Source organism: Urocitellus parryii, chromosome 2, assembly GCF_045843805.1.
Source record: "Urocitellus parryii isolate mUroPar1 chromosome 2, mUroPar1.hap1, whole genome shotgun sequence".
Classification (NCBI taxonomy): Eukaryota; Metazoa; Chordata; class Mammalia; order Rodentia; family Sciuridae; genus Urocitellus; species Urocitellus parryii.
In genome coordinates, this window is record NC_135532.1 from 106,262,448 (window position 1) to 106,280,710 (window position 18,263).

At 32.2% G+C, this 18,263-nt stretch overlaps 1 protein-coding gene across 3 annotated transcripts in view; it reads left to right on the plus strand.

Moving 5' to 3' along the window:
- Positions 1-18,263, plus strand: part of U2surp (U2 snRNP associated SURP domain containing) — a 54,178-nt gene that overhangs the window by 25,139 nt on the left and 10,776 nt on the right. For all 3 annotated transcript variants that reach the window (XM_026384998.2, XM_026384999.2, XM_077795293.1), the window contains 11 exons: positions 2,783-2,887; positions 3,812-3,878; positions 3,956-4,119; positions 5,677-5,839; positions 6,247-6,326; positions 7,174-7,261; positions 8,201-8,323; positions 10,743-10,899; positions 12,086-12,181; positions 12,925-12,991; positions 15,213-15,372. In XM_026384998.2, coding sequence (XP_026240783.1) covers positions 2,783-2,887; positions 3,812-3,878; positions 3,956-4,119; positions 5,677-5,839; positions 6,247-6,326; positions 7,174-7,261; positions 8,201-8,323; positions 10,743-10,899; positions 12,086-12,181; positions 12,925-12,991; positions 15,213-15,372 — 1,270 coding nt within the window. The remainder of the gene's footprint in view (positions 1-2,782; positions 2,888-3,811; positions 3,879-3,955; positions 4,120-5,676; positions 5,840-6,246; positions 6,327-7,173; positions 7,262-8,200; positions 8,324-10,742; positions 10,900-12,085; positions 12,182-12,924; positions 12,992-15,212; positions 15,373-18,263) is intronic.

The window sequence follows — 18,263 nt, forward strand, 5'->3', positions numbered from 1 at the left end:
TTGACCCAATCTTTTTTTTTTTCCTTCTTCTTCTTTGATTTCTGAATTAGCCACATTTAATATACAACTTTGGTTTGCATTCTCCTTACTGAGGGCATAGTTTTATTTATTTTTTCCTAATTAATTTTAAGAAGAAATTCCTAATATTTTTGTGAACACTGTATTTACTAGAGTCTTTTTTCCATGGTAATATAGGTGTTTGGAATTCCTTTATTTTTCTTTCTTCCTTTTTTTCCTTTCTCAATATATTATCAATGCAGAAGAATTCATACTCTAGGTGTGCTCTTGCTCAGTCAAGCTAAGCCTTTTCCCAAACACAGGAACACAACACTGGTTGAATAATAAATGAACACAAAAGAATACCAAATTCTCTTTGACATTGGCCTTGGTGAGCAACACCAGCTGAACTGTCTGCGGCAGCGGGGGACCAGGAAAACATCATGGGATGGATTGGGAAAGTATACAGTTTTTGACCAGACATTGGTACGATCGACTCCAATAAATGTGGTTTTATTATAACTGAGAGACAATTTTTTTGTTTTTTGTTTTTTTTGTTGTGGTTTCCCAGAATAAGATAATTACCATTTTAAAATAAAATAATGCACTTTAAAATATATTATCTTTTTGTACTACACTGTTTTATCCTGATAGAAAGTCAACATTTTTTAAAAAATAAGAAAATTACAAAATTCTTAAGGAAAAAAGTGTGACTACAATTCTTTAATAATAATCTTGAATTCAAGTTAGCAACAACTAATTGTCAGATTTTGATTTTAAATAATCATGAAACATTTAAAAACTTTTAATTTTGTAAAAATAGATTTTACTAGTTACAAGCCTGTTTAAAACTATAGTGGGTTTTTTTTTTCCACTAATAAAGTATTCACAGGAAAGTATTTTTTGTATTATTCAAAAAGCATATATCCCATAGTAGCTTTACTTGTGGCTCAGCTTATTTCTAAACAAAATTTTGAGTATACATTTTACTGAAAAGTCTTTACTCACCATTAGAGTGAACCCTTTGGTTTTAAACTTGCTAAACCATTTTTCATCTATCTTTAATACTGAAGTCAAGTTGCTTTTGACTTAATTTATACAAGTTTCTGGGTGTATTGTGTTTGTCCACCTAGTAAATGGTCTTATATATTATGATATATAAAATTTCCCTTTAATTTGGCTCACAGCAGTGGGAATTTTGGAATGAATCATAATTTTACAGTATCTCCCTTTCTTCAAAGTAATGTCATTAATTTTATGGATGCTGAGAATACATTCTCATTTGGATATCAACTGCATATTTGCAGAACTATTAATACTTCTATGAAGGAAAATAATTTTTTAAATTTAAAATTCAGTGATTTTTGTTTTTAGTTTTAACAATTTATGGTTGAATTAATAGTTTTAAATATATAGTTGCCCCTTTGTTAAGATTTACACCTGCATATAATTTTTTACCTCCTTTAGAATTAAATTTTTTTTTTTTACTATGTAGACAGATTTTAGCATCCACTTAAGTAGGTTTGTTTGAAAACTGTGAGAAAATAATTATAGTCAACATAAGATAGGTTATTTTACTGTCCATGTACTCTGAAACAGGGAGTTATATACAGCCAAAAAAAAAAAAATCCGTCTTGTTCTATAACTATATTTATATTCTAGCAGTTATATGAACTTAATTTGAGCTGGGAATGCTAAAGATGTAACTTTAAATGTGTGCCTTATACCAAGAGCCAATATCCTTTTGCTTTTCCCAATTGTTATTTGCCAGCTCTGTATGCTGGGCAGCTGGTGAAATGAGAAATTAAAAGCAGCTTATAAGTAAGCTGAGTCATTTTTACCTGATACTATCATCAATGTCTGAAATTGTGTTTGGAGTCTTTTATTAGACATTTTAGCTTCAGATTTAAAAAAAAAAAATCAGTAAAGGCCTTCTAAAAATTCAGAGAATAAATGACTGTAGGAAAAAGTTATGTATATTTATTTTGGCTTAAATATTTGAACATCATGGTTATGAAGAATGGGAAGGGCATCTCACCATGTGCCCCAGTTTGGAAAGAGTAGGACTCCATTCACTTAAGGCTTTGGCAATATAATTTCTTCATTGATTCTTAACATGTAGGCAGAGTTGTACATGCCATGAATTATGAACTAGTTTGAAGTGTGCTTCAAAGGGATGTTGCCTCATTAAAGGTCAGATTTAATAAAAACTCCATCTAGTATAATGTGTACCAGAAAAGCACAGGAATTGGATGGATTTTTCATTAAATCAGGCCTTAAATTTGAAATGTAGTTTTGCATTTTCATAAATTATAGTCATGGTTATAACATTTCAATACAACTACAAAAGTGCTTGGATTAGGAATATTTTCTTTTAAAACAGATAGTATGTAAATTTTAGTGGTTATAATATGCAAGTTATAAGTTACTGGTTTTATATATTTACAGCTTTCCAATTAGTTGTGATTCAGGATTTAATGTTTTGCATTTGAAAAATAAAATTAAGTGACATTTAGAAAATTAAACTTCTATTACTATGAGGCTGTGTTGTGGTTTCCCACCCTCCCTTCACCTTTCCTACCTTCCCACTCCCCTACCCCCACTGTCCCACTCCCTCTTAATGCACAAGGCATTATCGTATGCTCCAGGTTGCTTTTTTGGTATTAAATTCTGTTTTAGTCAGCAGAATGATCTTTTTCTGCTCAATTGTAGTAATTTAGGTCAAGTATAGTTTTATATAGTGGTAGGTCTGAATCCATTTTCTTTAACTGTGTTGTTGTTGTAGGAATTTGCTCGCCCTGATACATCGAATGATAGAGTTTGTTGTACGTGAAGGGCCAATGTTTGAAGCTATGATTATGAACAGAGAAATCAACAATCCTATGTTCAGGTGTGTAGTGTTTAAATTGTGGTACTATAACATAAAATTTACCATTATAATCGTTTTTAAGTGTATAGTTTAGTGCCTTTTTAAATCCATTCACATTGTTGTGTAACCGTGACCATTATCCATCTCCAAAAATTTTTTCATCTTCCAAACCTGAAATCCTGTACCCGTTAAATTAATAACTCTCCATCTCCCCAGCTCTGTATCCTCACAACCATTGTTCTACTTTATATATCTATGAATTTGGCTTTGGGTATCTCATATAAGTGAAATTGTATGGTATTTTCAGGTGTGTATTTTTAAACTGCTTTTAGGAATTAAGAATAAAATTTTAGAGTACAAGATTATTTTTGCAAAAGGATAAGTCAGTTGTTGATTAGAATGCTTAGATCAGTTTTTTTTCTATCACATTTTGATTTAGTTAAATAACATTGTTTTTAGCATTGTCTAGGAGAAAAATACTTTTCATTATGTTTTCAATGAAAGACACTTTCATAAACTATAGTTAAACGAGTTTGAAAGGAAATTGTTTATTTTCTGAATTGCTATGGTATCTAAGACATTAATTTAACACTCTTTAAGTAGTGTAAAATCACTACTTTTGAAATTACATGTTGAGAAAAATCTCTCCATTGCCTGACACAGCATCTGACCTATAAGTGTTCCATATAAATCATTGTGAGACCCAGCAAGAAACATGCCTTTTAAGTATTGAACTCGATCATTAATGTGGTCTGGAGTTGGGACAGCAGGGAAGGGGTAAGGAATGGATGGCAAAATATAAGGAATTTTGGGGGGTCTCTTGATTGTAGTTGTTTTTTAGAACTAAATGGGCAAATAATATTTATCATTTGTTTATATTTAGTTGAAGGTAGCCCTTTCTAAAAGAATATGATGTCTATAATGATTTTGTTTTGTTTTGTTTAGGTTCTTATTTGAAAACCAGACACCTGCCCATGTTTACTACAGGTGGAAGCTTTATTCCATTCTGCAGGCAAGTAGAATTAATTGCTTTGTTAATTTCACTCTTGAGTTAGTAGACCTTTCTAATAACTTCCTGGAAATTTTTAGGGAGATTCTCCAACTAAATGGCGGACAGAAGATTTTCGTATGTTCAAAAATGGATCTTTTTGGAGGCCACCACCATTAAATCCATACCTTCACGGAATGTCAGAAGAACAAGAAACAGAAGCTTTTGTAGAGGAACCTAGTAAGAAGGGAGCACTCAAGGAAGAGTAAGATGCTTTTTCTTTCTGTTATATATTCAGAAAAGTCACTTTGCTTTAATTAATAGTTTTATTGGTATAACCCTAAAATACAATGATTTTCTACTTGTGAATATTTAAAATATTAACATCTTTCATCATATGCTTTATAATTTTAAAATTATGGCAAATATATATGTCTGTCCTACTGACTGTGTCCTCTGCCTGGTGATAAAACTATTGATGATCTCTTAAACATGATTGATTTCTTTCTCTGGCATTAGAATACTTCAGACTCTTACAGGAATTATCTAGGGACCCTTAGAATTCTTGCCTCTTTGAGTGCAACATAAAGAGGAAAAATTACTGTGTGGTTAGGAGGGGGTCAGATGTTGACTATGCAAAGTCTTTCATAGAGCTTACAGTGTGTGAGCTGTGAGATGGCTGCCATGCAAACATGTTATTAGTGCTCACTCAGCCCTGGTAAATGCAATTAGCCTGGTTTAAAAAGCAGAAACATATTTATCTATTAAATATTTGGAGGATGCTCTATATATCTCATAGGGAAAAGTTAGCTAAAAGAATTTTTAGCATTTAAAGTTAGACTTCATTGCATAGTCTATTAATCTCTTTTTTTAATATTTATTTTTTAGTTGTCGTTGGACACAATACTTTCATTTTATTTATTTATTTTTATGTGGTGCTGAGGTTGGAACTCAGGACCCCGCATGTGCTAGGCGAGCACTGTACGGCTGAGCCACAATCTTAGCCCCTTCTATTATCTTAATACATGTTGCTTTGATGCACTGTCTGTGAGAGCATTTGCTAATGGTGTGTTACATATCTGAGTGTATTTGTTTCTGTAGGGATGGGTCCATTATTACTTTGGTCCAGGAATTTGCAGGCAGCTCAAAGCCTAAATCTGACTGCCTCCTGTTTTTGTAAATACTGTTTTATTGGAATATGCCCATGCCCATTTCTTTACATGTTGTCTATGGTTGCTTTGGTGCTGTAGTAGTAGAGTGACTGACAGAGACCATATGGCTTGCAAAACCTAAAATATTTGTGATCTTATTCATTACAGAAAAAGTTAGCCTGTCCTAATCCCATGCCAAAGTGCTAAAGTAATAAGACTTCCTTCAAGAAAGGAGAGTAAAGAACAAGAAGGTTTTTCAGTATGATGAGATAATCTTAAAGATTTGGAAATATACCCATAATATTAAATTTACTTAATTTGTAAGCTAAAAAAGTCATTGAATACTTTTAGTTTCAGGAGAAGTATTCTTCTGTAAATAAGTTCTTAAAAAAATGATAATGAGGGTCTGGGGTTGTGACTCAGCAGTAGAGTGCTCGCCTAGAGTATGCAAGGCCCTGGGTTCGATCCTCAACACAACATAAAAATAAGTAAAGGTATTGTGTTCAAATAAAAAAAAAATTAAAATGATAACAAGTTTGGGGTACTTAATATATTCTTCAGATCTATTTTATCTGAGTGGACTTTAAAGAGATTAGTTTGTGAGCAAAAACTATAATGGCATTTGAAACTTATATCTGTAAATATTTATAATTTTAAAAATTTGTTTTCAGACAGAGGGACAAATTAGAAGAAATCTTACGGGGATTAACTCCAAGAAAAAATGATATTGGAGATGCAATGGTCTTCTGTCTTAATAATGCTGAAGCTGCTGAAGAAATAGTGGATTGCATTACTGAATCATTGTCTATCTTAAAGACACCTCTTCCTAAAAAGGTATGGGAATGGTTTCTTTTTCTGAATGTTTAATTAAGTAAATAGGAGATAATTGTTGACTTCTTTTTGAATTGGAATTGGTTTTCTTTTTGCATGAAGAACTTTGACAAAATCTTTCCCATGTAGTTTTATTTTCCTCTGCCTGGGAAACTTTTGTCATCGACATATAAGTAACCAACAACTCGAACTATAAATGAGTTAACAGATTTTATCCCTGCTAGTGTCATTTCCATGATGATGTTGAATTTCATATAACTTTTCTAATTTGGGAGTGATTATTAAATTATAGCTGAACATTAGCCTTATGCCCCTGATTCCAAGAAATGACAATAGAGTTTTTTTCTAGATATATTATTGGCTAATGGTTTTTATTTTTAATCCATTTGTGTTATCTTTTGGCATTATAGATTGCCAGATTATATTTGGTTTCTGATGTTTTGTACAACTCTTCAGCCAAAGTTGCCAATGCTTCATATTATAGAAAATTGTAAGTATAATGATATAAGCTGATATTCCCGAATAAAATAATTAAGGGTAAGGAGTTTAGAAAAGAGGATCAATTGTTAACATCGCCCACAAAGAAGAAATAATTTGAATTTATTTATGGTTAGAGAATTCTCTTTTAAATTGGCCTGGATTTATTGAACTAAATTGCTATAATCTGAATTATCAGTTTTTGGGGAAGTTTTAATTTTTATATCAGTTTTTAAATATCAGAAGAATCTGTGTTGACAAAATAACAAGATAGGTGAAGTTAAAAAAAAATCTAATTTAGCTGTTGTTTAATAAGCAGTGTACATAACAGCAGACATAAAGGAGTAGACCAAAGATACAACATTAACTATAACATCTCCATTTTCTTCTGTTCATCATTGTATGATTTTCATTGTTAATGTTTTTTGAGGCATTAAGAAATTATACTGCTGTTCTATAATTAAGCTGTCTCTTCTTCAGTTTCTTAGAGTTCCTCTTCTGTGTTTATTTTATAAATTAGGCCCAGGAACAAAACTTGTCTCTGAAAGGAAATTTAGAAATGGATCCTACTCTGCTTTTGCTATGGTCAAGTCACTTAATTTTTTATAAGTTTCCTATTCATAAAACAGAAGTTGAAATAGATGGTTCAGCTGTGTCTTAATGTAAAGTACCTTGTTTGTGAAGGGAACTAGTACTTACGACTCTTGGGGGTCTTTACTGAAGAAAATGTAGAATAGAAGTCAAAGCACCTTGATCTTAATTTTTTAAGTCCAAGAGGGGTTTTCATTGATTAGCATTTTGAAGAGGAGGTGCAATTTCAAACAGATTTTATTTTAAAGAATATATTATTTAAATTTCAGTTTTGAAACAAAGTTATGTCAGATATTTTCAGACCTCAATGCTACCTATCGTACAATTCAAGGCCATTTGCAGTCTGAAAACTTTAAGGTATGTATATTGTTTTCTGTTTTTGCCTTAAGTGTTCTAGATAGGTGGAGGAGGAGGGCATTGGAGGGCTAGAAAAGCATATTAGAAGTTATTGTTTTAAAATTCTACTGCTGCCTTCATTATTTAAAAGTATAAGAAAATTTAAAATACATCACTTTTTGTTTTATCAGATTAGTTCTAAGTGTTAATTATTTAAATATTTTAGCTATTAGGTTCCTCCCCTCCCACAGAGCACATTCAGAAGTTAAACTGTTTTGTAATGGTACATACAGTGTGGCTGGGTTAGGAAATGCACACTTTTGTTATTTATATTTAGAAAGCATATTCAGCTACTAATTTTTTATAGCCTCATAAGCAATAGACTGGTATTAAGAAAAGCCAAAAAATAACTTATAATTGAATAAGTAAATATACTTTCATGGGAAGAAAACTTTGTTAAGAAAATTTTTTAACTTGGAAAGATAGCCAGTGATCCCATCATCTAGAGGATTTAGACAAATCTATTTTTTAAATATTTTTTTCTGAAATATTTACCCTAAGTTAGAACTGACAGTTTTGGGAAGGGCAGAGGAAAATGTTAGCCAGATATTTGAAGTATTTTATTGGGCCACAGGGGATTCAGGTTAAAACTTGGCTACTTTGATTTTCAACTTTCCTAAATTTCTGTTAAGTCTACCCCAGAATATGACTCATGTTTAGTACTGATATTGGAATTGACCTTATGTGATGAAAAGCAAACAATTGTGGTTGTCTTGCTCCCCTTCAATTTGAAGGTGACACTGATTTTTTTTTAAATATGAAATATTTGCTTTTTGAAAATTTTATGAAGAGTGTCAGTTTAAAGGAAAATTCAGCAAATCATGATAGTTGTTTCTTAGGAACTGAACTTTGAGACACTGCCCACAATAGTAACTCATTGTCTATTTCCTATTTATTTAGCAACGGGTAATGACCTGCTTCAGAGCATGGGAAGATTGGGCAATTTATCCAGAACCATTTTTGATCAAACTACAGAATATTTTCTTAGGACTTGTAAATATTATTGAAGAAAAGGAAACCGAGGTAGGCATTCTATATTTGTCTGATTATTTTTGAAATTTGTTTTTGGACTGCAGTGTGGTATGTTACATATGTGAATAGTATTTCTTTTCTGTTTTTTTTTTAAATTTATTTTTTATTTATATATGACAGTGGAATGCATTACAATTCTTATTATATATACAGAGCACAATTTTTCATATCTCTGATTGTATACACAATATATTCACACCAATTCATGTCTTCATACCTGTACTTTGGATAATAATGATCATCACATTCCACCATCATTAATAACCCCATGCCCCCTTCCCTTCCCCTCCAACTCCTCTGCCCTATCTAGAGTTCATCTATTCCTCCCATGCTCCCCCCTCCCTACCCCACTATGAATCAGCCCCCTTATATCAGAGGAAACATTTGGCATTTGGTTTTGGGGGATTGGCTAACTTCACTTAGCATTATCTTCTATAACGCCATCCATTTACCTGCAAGTGCCATGGTTTTATTTTCTTTTATTGCTGAGTAATATTCCATTGTGTATATATGCCACATTTTTTTTTAATCCATTTATCTATTGAACCTAGGTTGGTTCCACAGTTTAGCTGTTGTGAATTATAAACATTGACGTGGCTGTGTTCCTGTAGTATGCTGTTTTTAAGTCCTTTGAGTATAGACCAAGGAAAGGAATAGCTGGGTCAAATCAAGAATAAATAAATGGGATGGACTCGAACTAAAAATAAAAAGTCTTCTCAGCAAAAGAAACAATTTGTGAGGTGATTAGAGAGCCTACATCTTAGAAGCAAATCTTTACCCTTCACACATCAGATAAGCACTAATCTCTAGGGTATATAAAGAACTCAAAAAGTTAGACACCAAAAAAAAAAAAAAAAACCCCACAAATAACCCAGTCAATAAATGGGTCAAGGACCTAAAGAAACACTTCTCAGAAGATGATTTACAGTCAGTTGTCAAACACATGAAAAAATGTTTATCATCACTAGCAATTAGAGAAATGTAAATCAAAACCACTCTTAAGATTTCATCTCACTCCAGTCAGAATGGCAGCTATTATGCATACAAACAACAAGTGTTGCTGAGGATGTGAGGGGAAAAGGTTCACTCATACACTGCTGTTGGGACTGCAAATTGTTGCAGCCAATATGGAAAGCAGTATGGAGATTTCTTGGAGAATTGGGGATAGCATTTCTTTCTTTAAAAATAAAATCTATTGTTTAACACTAAATAATGTTTTTTTTTTTAATTGCTAAAATTACCAGAGTCCTAGATTCAAAGTTATATGTAGTGGGAATTTTCTGTGTTCTGTCTTTATGTAAAAATTAGTGGCCTTTTTTTTTTTTTTTTTGATATGAAAGATTTATGATACATTAGAGAACAAACCATATATAGATATTCCATGACTTATGATAAGGTCCCATTAATCCATTGTAAGTTGATTGTATCATAAATTGAAAAAACATTTAATGCAGCTAATCTATGGAATGTCATAGCTACCCTCCTATACCTTAAACATGCTCAGGACACTTAAATTACCTAACACAAAGCCTAGTTTTAAATTAAGTATTGAATATCTCATGTAACTTGCTAAATATCTGTATCCAAAAAATGGTGATAACTCAGATAACTCAGTACATATCCATGTGAGCATGCGCCTGACTGGGAGCTATGGCTTGCTGCTGTTGCCCGGCATCACAGGAATATCATATGACATATTGTTGTCCTAGGAAAAGATCAAAATTCAAAATTTGAAGTACGATTAACCTCTGAACATGTATCACTTTTTTTTGCACCATTATAAATTCGAAAAATAATTGTAAGTTGGGAACCATCTGTATTTAGCATGACTTCATTTTATTGAAGAACTATATAAGTAAATACGTATATGAAAAGGTATAGCACATGATAGCAGATTCTATTCACCTCCATTCTGTTGCTTTTTACCTCAGTAGTTCTTGAGTCTTTCATCTTTAATAGTCAAGCTGTACATTTTCACTCATGCAATATCCTTCCAGATCCTCCCTACTCATGTGTTTTGTTTCAGTTTCTTAAGTGGATAGTGTTTTCTCTTCCAAAGTGAAACTTCCTTATTAATCATTCTAATAGGATGGTGATATACCTCATTATTGTAACAGTTATTTGTATGATGTTGTGATTATCTGATTTCCTGACAACAATAACAACAAAAGAAACCTTTCGTAAATTCTATGATTTGCTCATCATTGACTCACATGGTACTTGGCACTTGTATAAAGAAAGGTACCAGTTCCTGTTTCATTGGCAGACTGTACAATAAAATATTATTGTCTTACGTTGTACCCGGGAGTGTGGGTATCCAACCAACCTTACTTGTACTGGATTAGGTTTATAGCAGTGAGACTTTAACAAGCAAAGAAAATGTTACAGTTAGTTGTATGTGGTTCTGCAGGATGTACCAGATGATCTCGATGGTGCTCCCATTGAAGAAGAGCTTGATGGTGCACCTCTAGAAGATGTGGATGGAATTCCCATTGATGCTACTCCCATTGATGATCTTGATGGAGTTCCTATAAAAAGTCTTGATGATGATCTGGATGGAGTGCCTTGTAAGTTCAGATTTCAAGCATTAAATGTAGTTAATAAGTTTAGTTACCAAAACTAATTTCTATTCATGCTAATATGGAAAGATTATTTCTATTTAATATTAATAAAATGTTAAGGTGTCAAATTTTTCTTGACTTTTCAAAATTCAAATATCCTGGAGTATGTTTATACCAAGGTAATGTTTATACCAAGGAAAAGACTTTATTTTTAAAATATTTTTTTAGTTGTAATTGGACACAATACTTTATTATATTTATTTATTTTTATGTGGGGCTAAGGATCATACCCAGTGCCTCGAAAATGCTAGGTGAGTGCTCTACCGCTGAGCCACAACCCTAGCCCCAAGGAAAAGACTAAATTTTTTATTGTCACCTTTCTTTGTTGAGATAGTTGGCCTCCTATAATATTAGTAACTTCCTTTTTGTCTTGTCAGGAAATTATAGATCAAATCTTGTTCACAGTTATATTCACAATGCCATGTACCTGGTCTTACCAGTTATGTTTTTATTATTACATTTTCCAGTGTACAGATTCAGTTTTCTTAGCTGCCTAAAATTATGTTAAAATATTAAACAAATTAGGGGATTTGATATTTTAGACAACAGTTAGGTAAAGGTGTTCAAGATATATTTATTTTACTTCTGTGTTTCTTCATTTGCTTAAAATATTACTAACCAAGGTTTTCTGAGTTGATATGTACAGTAGATTCCCCTTATTTGCCACTTCACTTTCAGTTTCAGTTACCTGCTGTTAACTGTGGTCCAAAAATATTATATGGAAAATTCCAAAAATAAATAATTCCTAAGATTTACTTGTATCACAATATAGTGTTTTGATTATTCTACTGTATGATTGTTACTCTTTTACTGTGCCTAATTTATAAATTGAACTTTATTATAAATATGTATATATGGAGAAGTACAGTGTATAAGGAGTTTAGTGCCTGTCTGGTTTCAGGTATCCACTAGGGGTCTTGGAGTGTGTCCCTCATAAATGGGGATGGGGTGGGGTTCTGTATAATGTTAAAAACTTGGACCTCAGAAGCATCCTTGTTCTTGATACTATCAATATTTTTCCATGTGTGGCCTTGTTTTACTTTGTTTTTTAATAATTGAGTAAATATTCCTGAATGCGTAACTTGGATCATCCCCTAGTAGTGAGAATTAATAGTTCTTCTTTCTCCATTAGTGGATGCAACTGAAGACTCGAAGAAGAATGAGCCTATATTTAAAGTTGCCCCGTCAAAATGGGAAGCTGTAGATGAATCTGAATTGGAAGCACAAGGTGAGTAAAGGTATAGCAAATATCAAGCTTCAAAAAAATGAGTTCTTGGGCTGAGGTTGTGGCTCAGTGGTAGAGCATTTGACTCGCATGTGCTCTGGATTCGATCCGCAGTACCACATAAAAATAAATAAATAAATAAAATAAAGGTATTGTGTCCAACTACAACTAAAAAAATTTTAAAAATTGAGTTCTTATAAATTAATCATTGATATGTTTGTATGTGTGTATTTTCCTTTTATGTTTTATAACATGATTCATTCTAAAGATCCAGTGTTAACCACATTTTATGTATAGTGTGAGCTTTTATTGTGGTTGCTGTTACTCTAGTAGTAATTTCTTAGATTCTTAGATTCTTCAGTTGGGAGGTGTTGAGAGTAATCAGAGAAATACCAAAAACTTTTAAGGTTAAGGCATTTCAGTAGAAAGTGTAGGTGGGAAGCTATCTGTTTGAGAGGTCAATTTCAGAAAAATCATAATGCTTATTATTAGATGCAGTTTGGACCTAGCACTTAATTGATAGATGTTACCATCTAGCACAGAAAGAAGAATGACAAACTTTTTATTAGTTTTGAGTTTGAGTAAAATTGTAGGTGTTAGGGAAGAGATTTTACATAGAATTGGCTGTTCAAAGAATACATAAACAGATTAAAAACTTCTGTAGTATAAATATTCAGTTCTTAGGCAGCAGCTGAAAAAATGCTAATTTACCTTGTGATATTATATACTCTTTACTTTTCGTTTAGCTGTAACAACTTCTAAGTGGGAGTTATTTGACCAGCATGAAGAATCAGAAGAAGAAGAAAATCAAAAGTAAGAATCTAAGTTTCAAATATACTGTTTCCAGTGCATATACACTCCTTTTTTTTCCTTAATGGTTGAAGTAATAGTGAAGAGGAAAACTTCACTCTTAAAAGCACCTGTGAGAGGGTTGTTTTTAGTTGTTCATAGTTTTTCTATTGAATAAAGAGATTTGGTTTCTGTTCATGTATCTTGTTTCACTTTGCTTTTGAGTTTATTTTCTGTGATAGATTGTACATTCTCACTTGGTAATTACTAAATGACTGACTGCATTTGTTTCAAATCTTTGTTACCAAATCTACAAAAAAGTGGTTTTTTAATTTTTTGTGAAAATCCACAAAAATGATTTTAAAAATGTGAGTGGGAGCTTCTTTTCTGTTATTTAAATGTAACACTTCAGCTGAACTAAGAATGAATAAAAGAAGCACAACCTTTTCTTCGAAGCATAGAGAAATTATATTTTTGATTTTGTTTTTTGGTAATTACTCCAAAAAAAATTGTTTTTGCATTTGACAATACGTGATTATAGGAATCTCTGTTCCCAGATTCTCCTGCAAGATTGTATTTGTACTTTGTAGGGGGCGTTGGACATTTAAAAAAAATCATTGCAAAGGAAATAGATTTTTAAGTAGGAAGAGGTGGCATCAAGAATGTAAAACAGAGGTTTTTATTTTAAAAAATATCTCTGTAATTTTTTTATTATTCCCAAATGGAAGAAGGAACAGGGGAAAATTCCTTTTTGTCCTAGCATAACACAGAAATTTATGTGGATTTCATAAATGGGTCTTTAGATTGTTAAGGAAGTATGAGCACTCAGTTGTAGAAACACAGATTGATATGATGAGGAAAACTTGTCACAGTGATGTCTTTCCAGAAATGGTGTGATCAGAATAGGCCAGCAATGATTATGATAAAGTATTTACAAAATAGAGATGTGGCTTGCTAATGGAAATAGCTGTCTGAGGTGGAGGAGTTTAGAAGTCTGGTTTAATTCAGTTTGCTTTAAAACAGTGATTATCTTTAACTCTTTAATGTCCATGATCCTATCATTAGTCACATCTCATGAACTTGAGATGAATTGCTTTAAAATGTGTATTGTACTCAAAATAATTAATTTAGAAGGCAGGGAAGATAGGAAAGCCATCAGAGAACTCAAAGAATTCAAATATATTATGTAGTAGGTTTTATTTCTAAAGGTATTGGGAATTTTTTCTTTCTTGACATAAAGTTGTTATTTGTGTTAATGTTTGGAATATGACTGTCTTATAGTATTGATGTTGAAATAATTCACTGATAGCATGAATAAGAATAATTTATACTTTTGATTTTTTTAGGAACTCCAAATAAATCTTAATAATATAAAAATAACTATGAAAGTGAGGGGAAAAAATCACATAAAGAACTTTATGATTCTTCAAATTCTCTTAGCCTCACTACTACTCTCTAGTGGCTGAATCCAAAATGCCTTTTAACTTAGAGCTGTTTTTTGAAGCTAGTGATTATTGCATTTGTGGGAGAAATGTGACTTTAACAAAAATATAGCCTATTAAGACTTGGAAGAAGAATTCCTAAAAGAATTTCATTTGTAATGAATTCTACATTTTAATTTTGAACTTCCCTTTTCTTTAAAAGAAGTGCAAAAGAAGGTGTGATGAGAACTGAACCTGGAACTATTAACTGAGGGCTAAGGCCAAAATCAATTAAAACAACTGCTCAGGCCTTGAAAAATTATATTAGCAACTTGAAAATATGTATATATTTAAAGTTATCCAAGTAGCATAGCTCTTGGGTTTTTTTTTTTTTTTTTCTCTTTTTTTCTTTTTATAGTACTGGGGATTGAACTGGGGCCTCACAAATGCTAGATAAGTACTGAGTTACATTCCCAGCCCTTTGTATATTTTTAAATTTATATTTAAATGTTATATTAACTATTGCAAAGAAAATTTTTTGCAGAATGAAAGGCACACAGATGTCATTAACATAAGCAAAATTTATTAAAACTGTCATGTTGAAGCTCAAACTTATTCTGTGGAGAAAATGAGTTTTACAAAATTGTCTATAAAATATTATTTACTCAGATATTTTACAAGAAATGTTTTAGGGATGAATTGTCCTCATATATTTTGCTAATGTTATTTAGGCTCTATGACAGTGAAAAATAAAATTTCTAGTCTGTAAAATGTAACCTTTTTTTGATGTCTTGACGTACCATGTATTCTACTTATTTCCAAAGTCAAGAAGAAGAAAGTGAAGATGAAGATGATACCCAAAGTTCCAAATCTGAAGAGCATCACTTGTACTCTAATCCAATCAAAGAAGAAATGACCGAGTCCAAATTCTCTAAATACTCTGAAATGAGTGAGGAAAAACGAGCTAAGCTTCGTGAGATTGAGGTTAGTATGGCAGTGACACTGAAGCTATACTCCATTGGCTTTTCACCTTCTCCGTCAGGTTCAACTCTCTCTTGACAGCATATGTGGGTACATTACCATTTCCCCTCTCTGCTTAGAAGCCTCCATTTTTTTTGAGCCTCTCAGGTCTCTTAGTTTAGTTTAAGCATCCCTTCCCTCATAATAGCCTTTTCTAATTTTTAAAAATTATTATTTTAGTTGTAGATGGACACAGCACCCTTATTTATTTATTTATTTTAATGTGGTGCTGGAGGATCGAACCCAGTGCCTCACATGTGCTAAGCAAGCACTCTGTCACTGAACCACAACCCCAGCCCTGTTCCTTTTGTTTATCTCTGTATAATTTTACATGTGTTGTGGGGTGTGCATGTATTTTGTTTGCTGCCTTACTTCATTGATTAATGTCTTTCCTTTTTGTTTTATCTCTAGAATATGGCAGGCACATAAGAGAGCCTCTGAAGAAATAAATTCTAATTAATAGATTATATTTAATCATACAGGAAATTCATTACATTTTGAATGTATGCAGTATGTAACTAGGGAATGATAAAATATTTTCTGGCACACTCAAGTGATATTTACATTTTATTATAGGGGACTAAAATATGTCTACTTTTAATGACTGGGCAAAGAGTAGACATTGAGTGGGTCATAACATTAAGAGGAGAAAGACACATAGGAGAGCCCAGACCATTTCATGGACTTTCCCTCCATTCTTCCATCTCCTTTTTAAAAAAATGTCCTTTTAAAATCAAAGCTATTCAGACATGTCAGAGAAAGAAAGATTTTTTTTTAATGCATCAAGGTTGAAACATTCCTAGCAAATAACAGCAGTGGTCAGTCTAGAACATAAGAAGAGTGTTAAGTCCATTCACTTAACAGTTTTTTGAATATTTACTTCATGCCAGCCTTATTCCTCTTACTAATAATTTAATTTTTTAGAAATAGACAATGTATATCAGTGAACAAACATAGGTTGGACCTTTTTCTTTTTTAAAAAAGTATATAGAATTATTTATAAGAAGATAAGCAGTTAAGTACCACTGGGTGGTATAGGTTTAAAAAAGTTAAAAATAAGTCGTTAGTGCAAAGCATTAAATTATTCACATGTTAAACTTGGTGCTAACAGCAAATTCAAACACAGCTAACACTGAGTATCATTAAATACTGTGCTGATTGCTGCACAATCAATCTCTGCAAAAACCTTATGAGGGAAATACTGTTATCTTTATTTGGCAAGTGAGTAAATGGAGATACAAGTAAAGATTGAGTTCAGTAAAATAGATTTTCTTCATAATTTAAGTTACCCCTTATAAATGCCAAAATAGACTATTTAAAATTAGTTTAAAATGTTCTATTTGCTTCTTAACATAGAGAAGAAAGCTGTATAATTTAGCTTTTTCTTAACTTGGCTGGATTTTATGAACATTATTATTTCTACATTACATGCATATATGCGTGTGGGATATACATGTGTGCATGCACACACCCATGTACATACTTAAGAGTATACATTTCCATGCTTTGTGTGTTCTGTTGTAGTCTGTCTTCTCCCTTTGTTAAATATTCAGTGGCTGTTTTTCCTGGTCTCATGGCATCTACCTTTCACAATTGACTCATGGGATTTTGATTTGGAACCAAGTCCTTAGCATTATCTAATTATCTTATTCTTCTTCCTTGTTTGCTAGTACTGAGATTTAGTCACATGCAATAAAGATTTAATCACATGGAGTAAAGTTTCACCTTGGTGGATATGATATTGTAGTGTTGACCAGGAACAGATTCTTAATTTTTCAGATACCATAGAGTAGTACCTAAGTAGCATTGCCTTTTCCTATTCCGCTGTCCCTACTTCTGCCAGAGGAGTTGGAAAAGAATAGTGGACTGGGATCCAAGTGAAGGATCTTCTGTATTATTGAAGGAGAAAGATCATTTTCTAATCTGGTCCCTAAGGAAAGAATGAGTAGTTGAGTAGGAAGGTGATACCTGGTCATTATCCCAAGGCAACAAGCCATTGTGTGGGCTACTTTCTTTTACGTTGAGGCCTATAATCACTTTTTTTTTTGATTAACCCAGAGGTAGACTGTATCAGCAGAAACCTAAGTTGGAATTTTTAAAAAAAAATTTTTTTTAAGTTGTAGATGGACACAATACCTTTGTTTATTTTTATGTGGTACTGAGGATCGAACCCAGCGCCTCACATGTAAGAAGCAAGTGCTCCACTGCTGAGCCACAACTCCAGCCCCTAAATTGGAATTTTATAATGATATTTTTAAAAGATTGTCTAGGAAGTCCTCCTTTCCCATAAATGACACTCAGTCTGGTTTTTTCCCTTTGGACACTTAATTCTGATTTGCAAAACATATTTTGATTTATTCTGGTCAAGGCTGCATACAGTGATGAGATCAGCCATTTATATTGCTGTGCACCCCCATCTTACAATCTAAACTTATATCTTACTGGGGGTGGAAAGCCTAAAACTGTCTTTTAAGATGTAATAATCATTAAAACATGAAAAAAGTGCAAAGAATTGTAAGATTTTAAAAGGAAGAGGAGAGGACTCCAATTATAAAACCCTTACTTACTATGTACAAAAGTGAAATTAGGTAGTAAAAGAGAAAAAATTAGAGAACTTATTAAAAACATTCATCAAGTTCAAAAATCATGAAAATACCACTTTAATTTTGGATTGGGAAGAAATTATAGCTTGTTTCCATTTTATTGGAAAGTCTTATTTGTAATGACGAGTGGGGGTAGAAAGCCTAAAACAAATGAGACCTTGTTTTTCCAATATAAATAAAATGTGTGGCAGCACATAGCCCATTTAAAAGACATATTAGTGTCTAAATAAAGCAGGATTAGATGTTAACCTT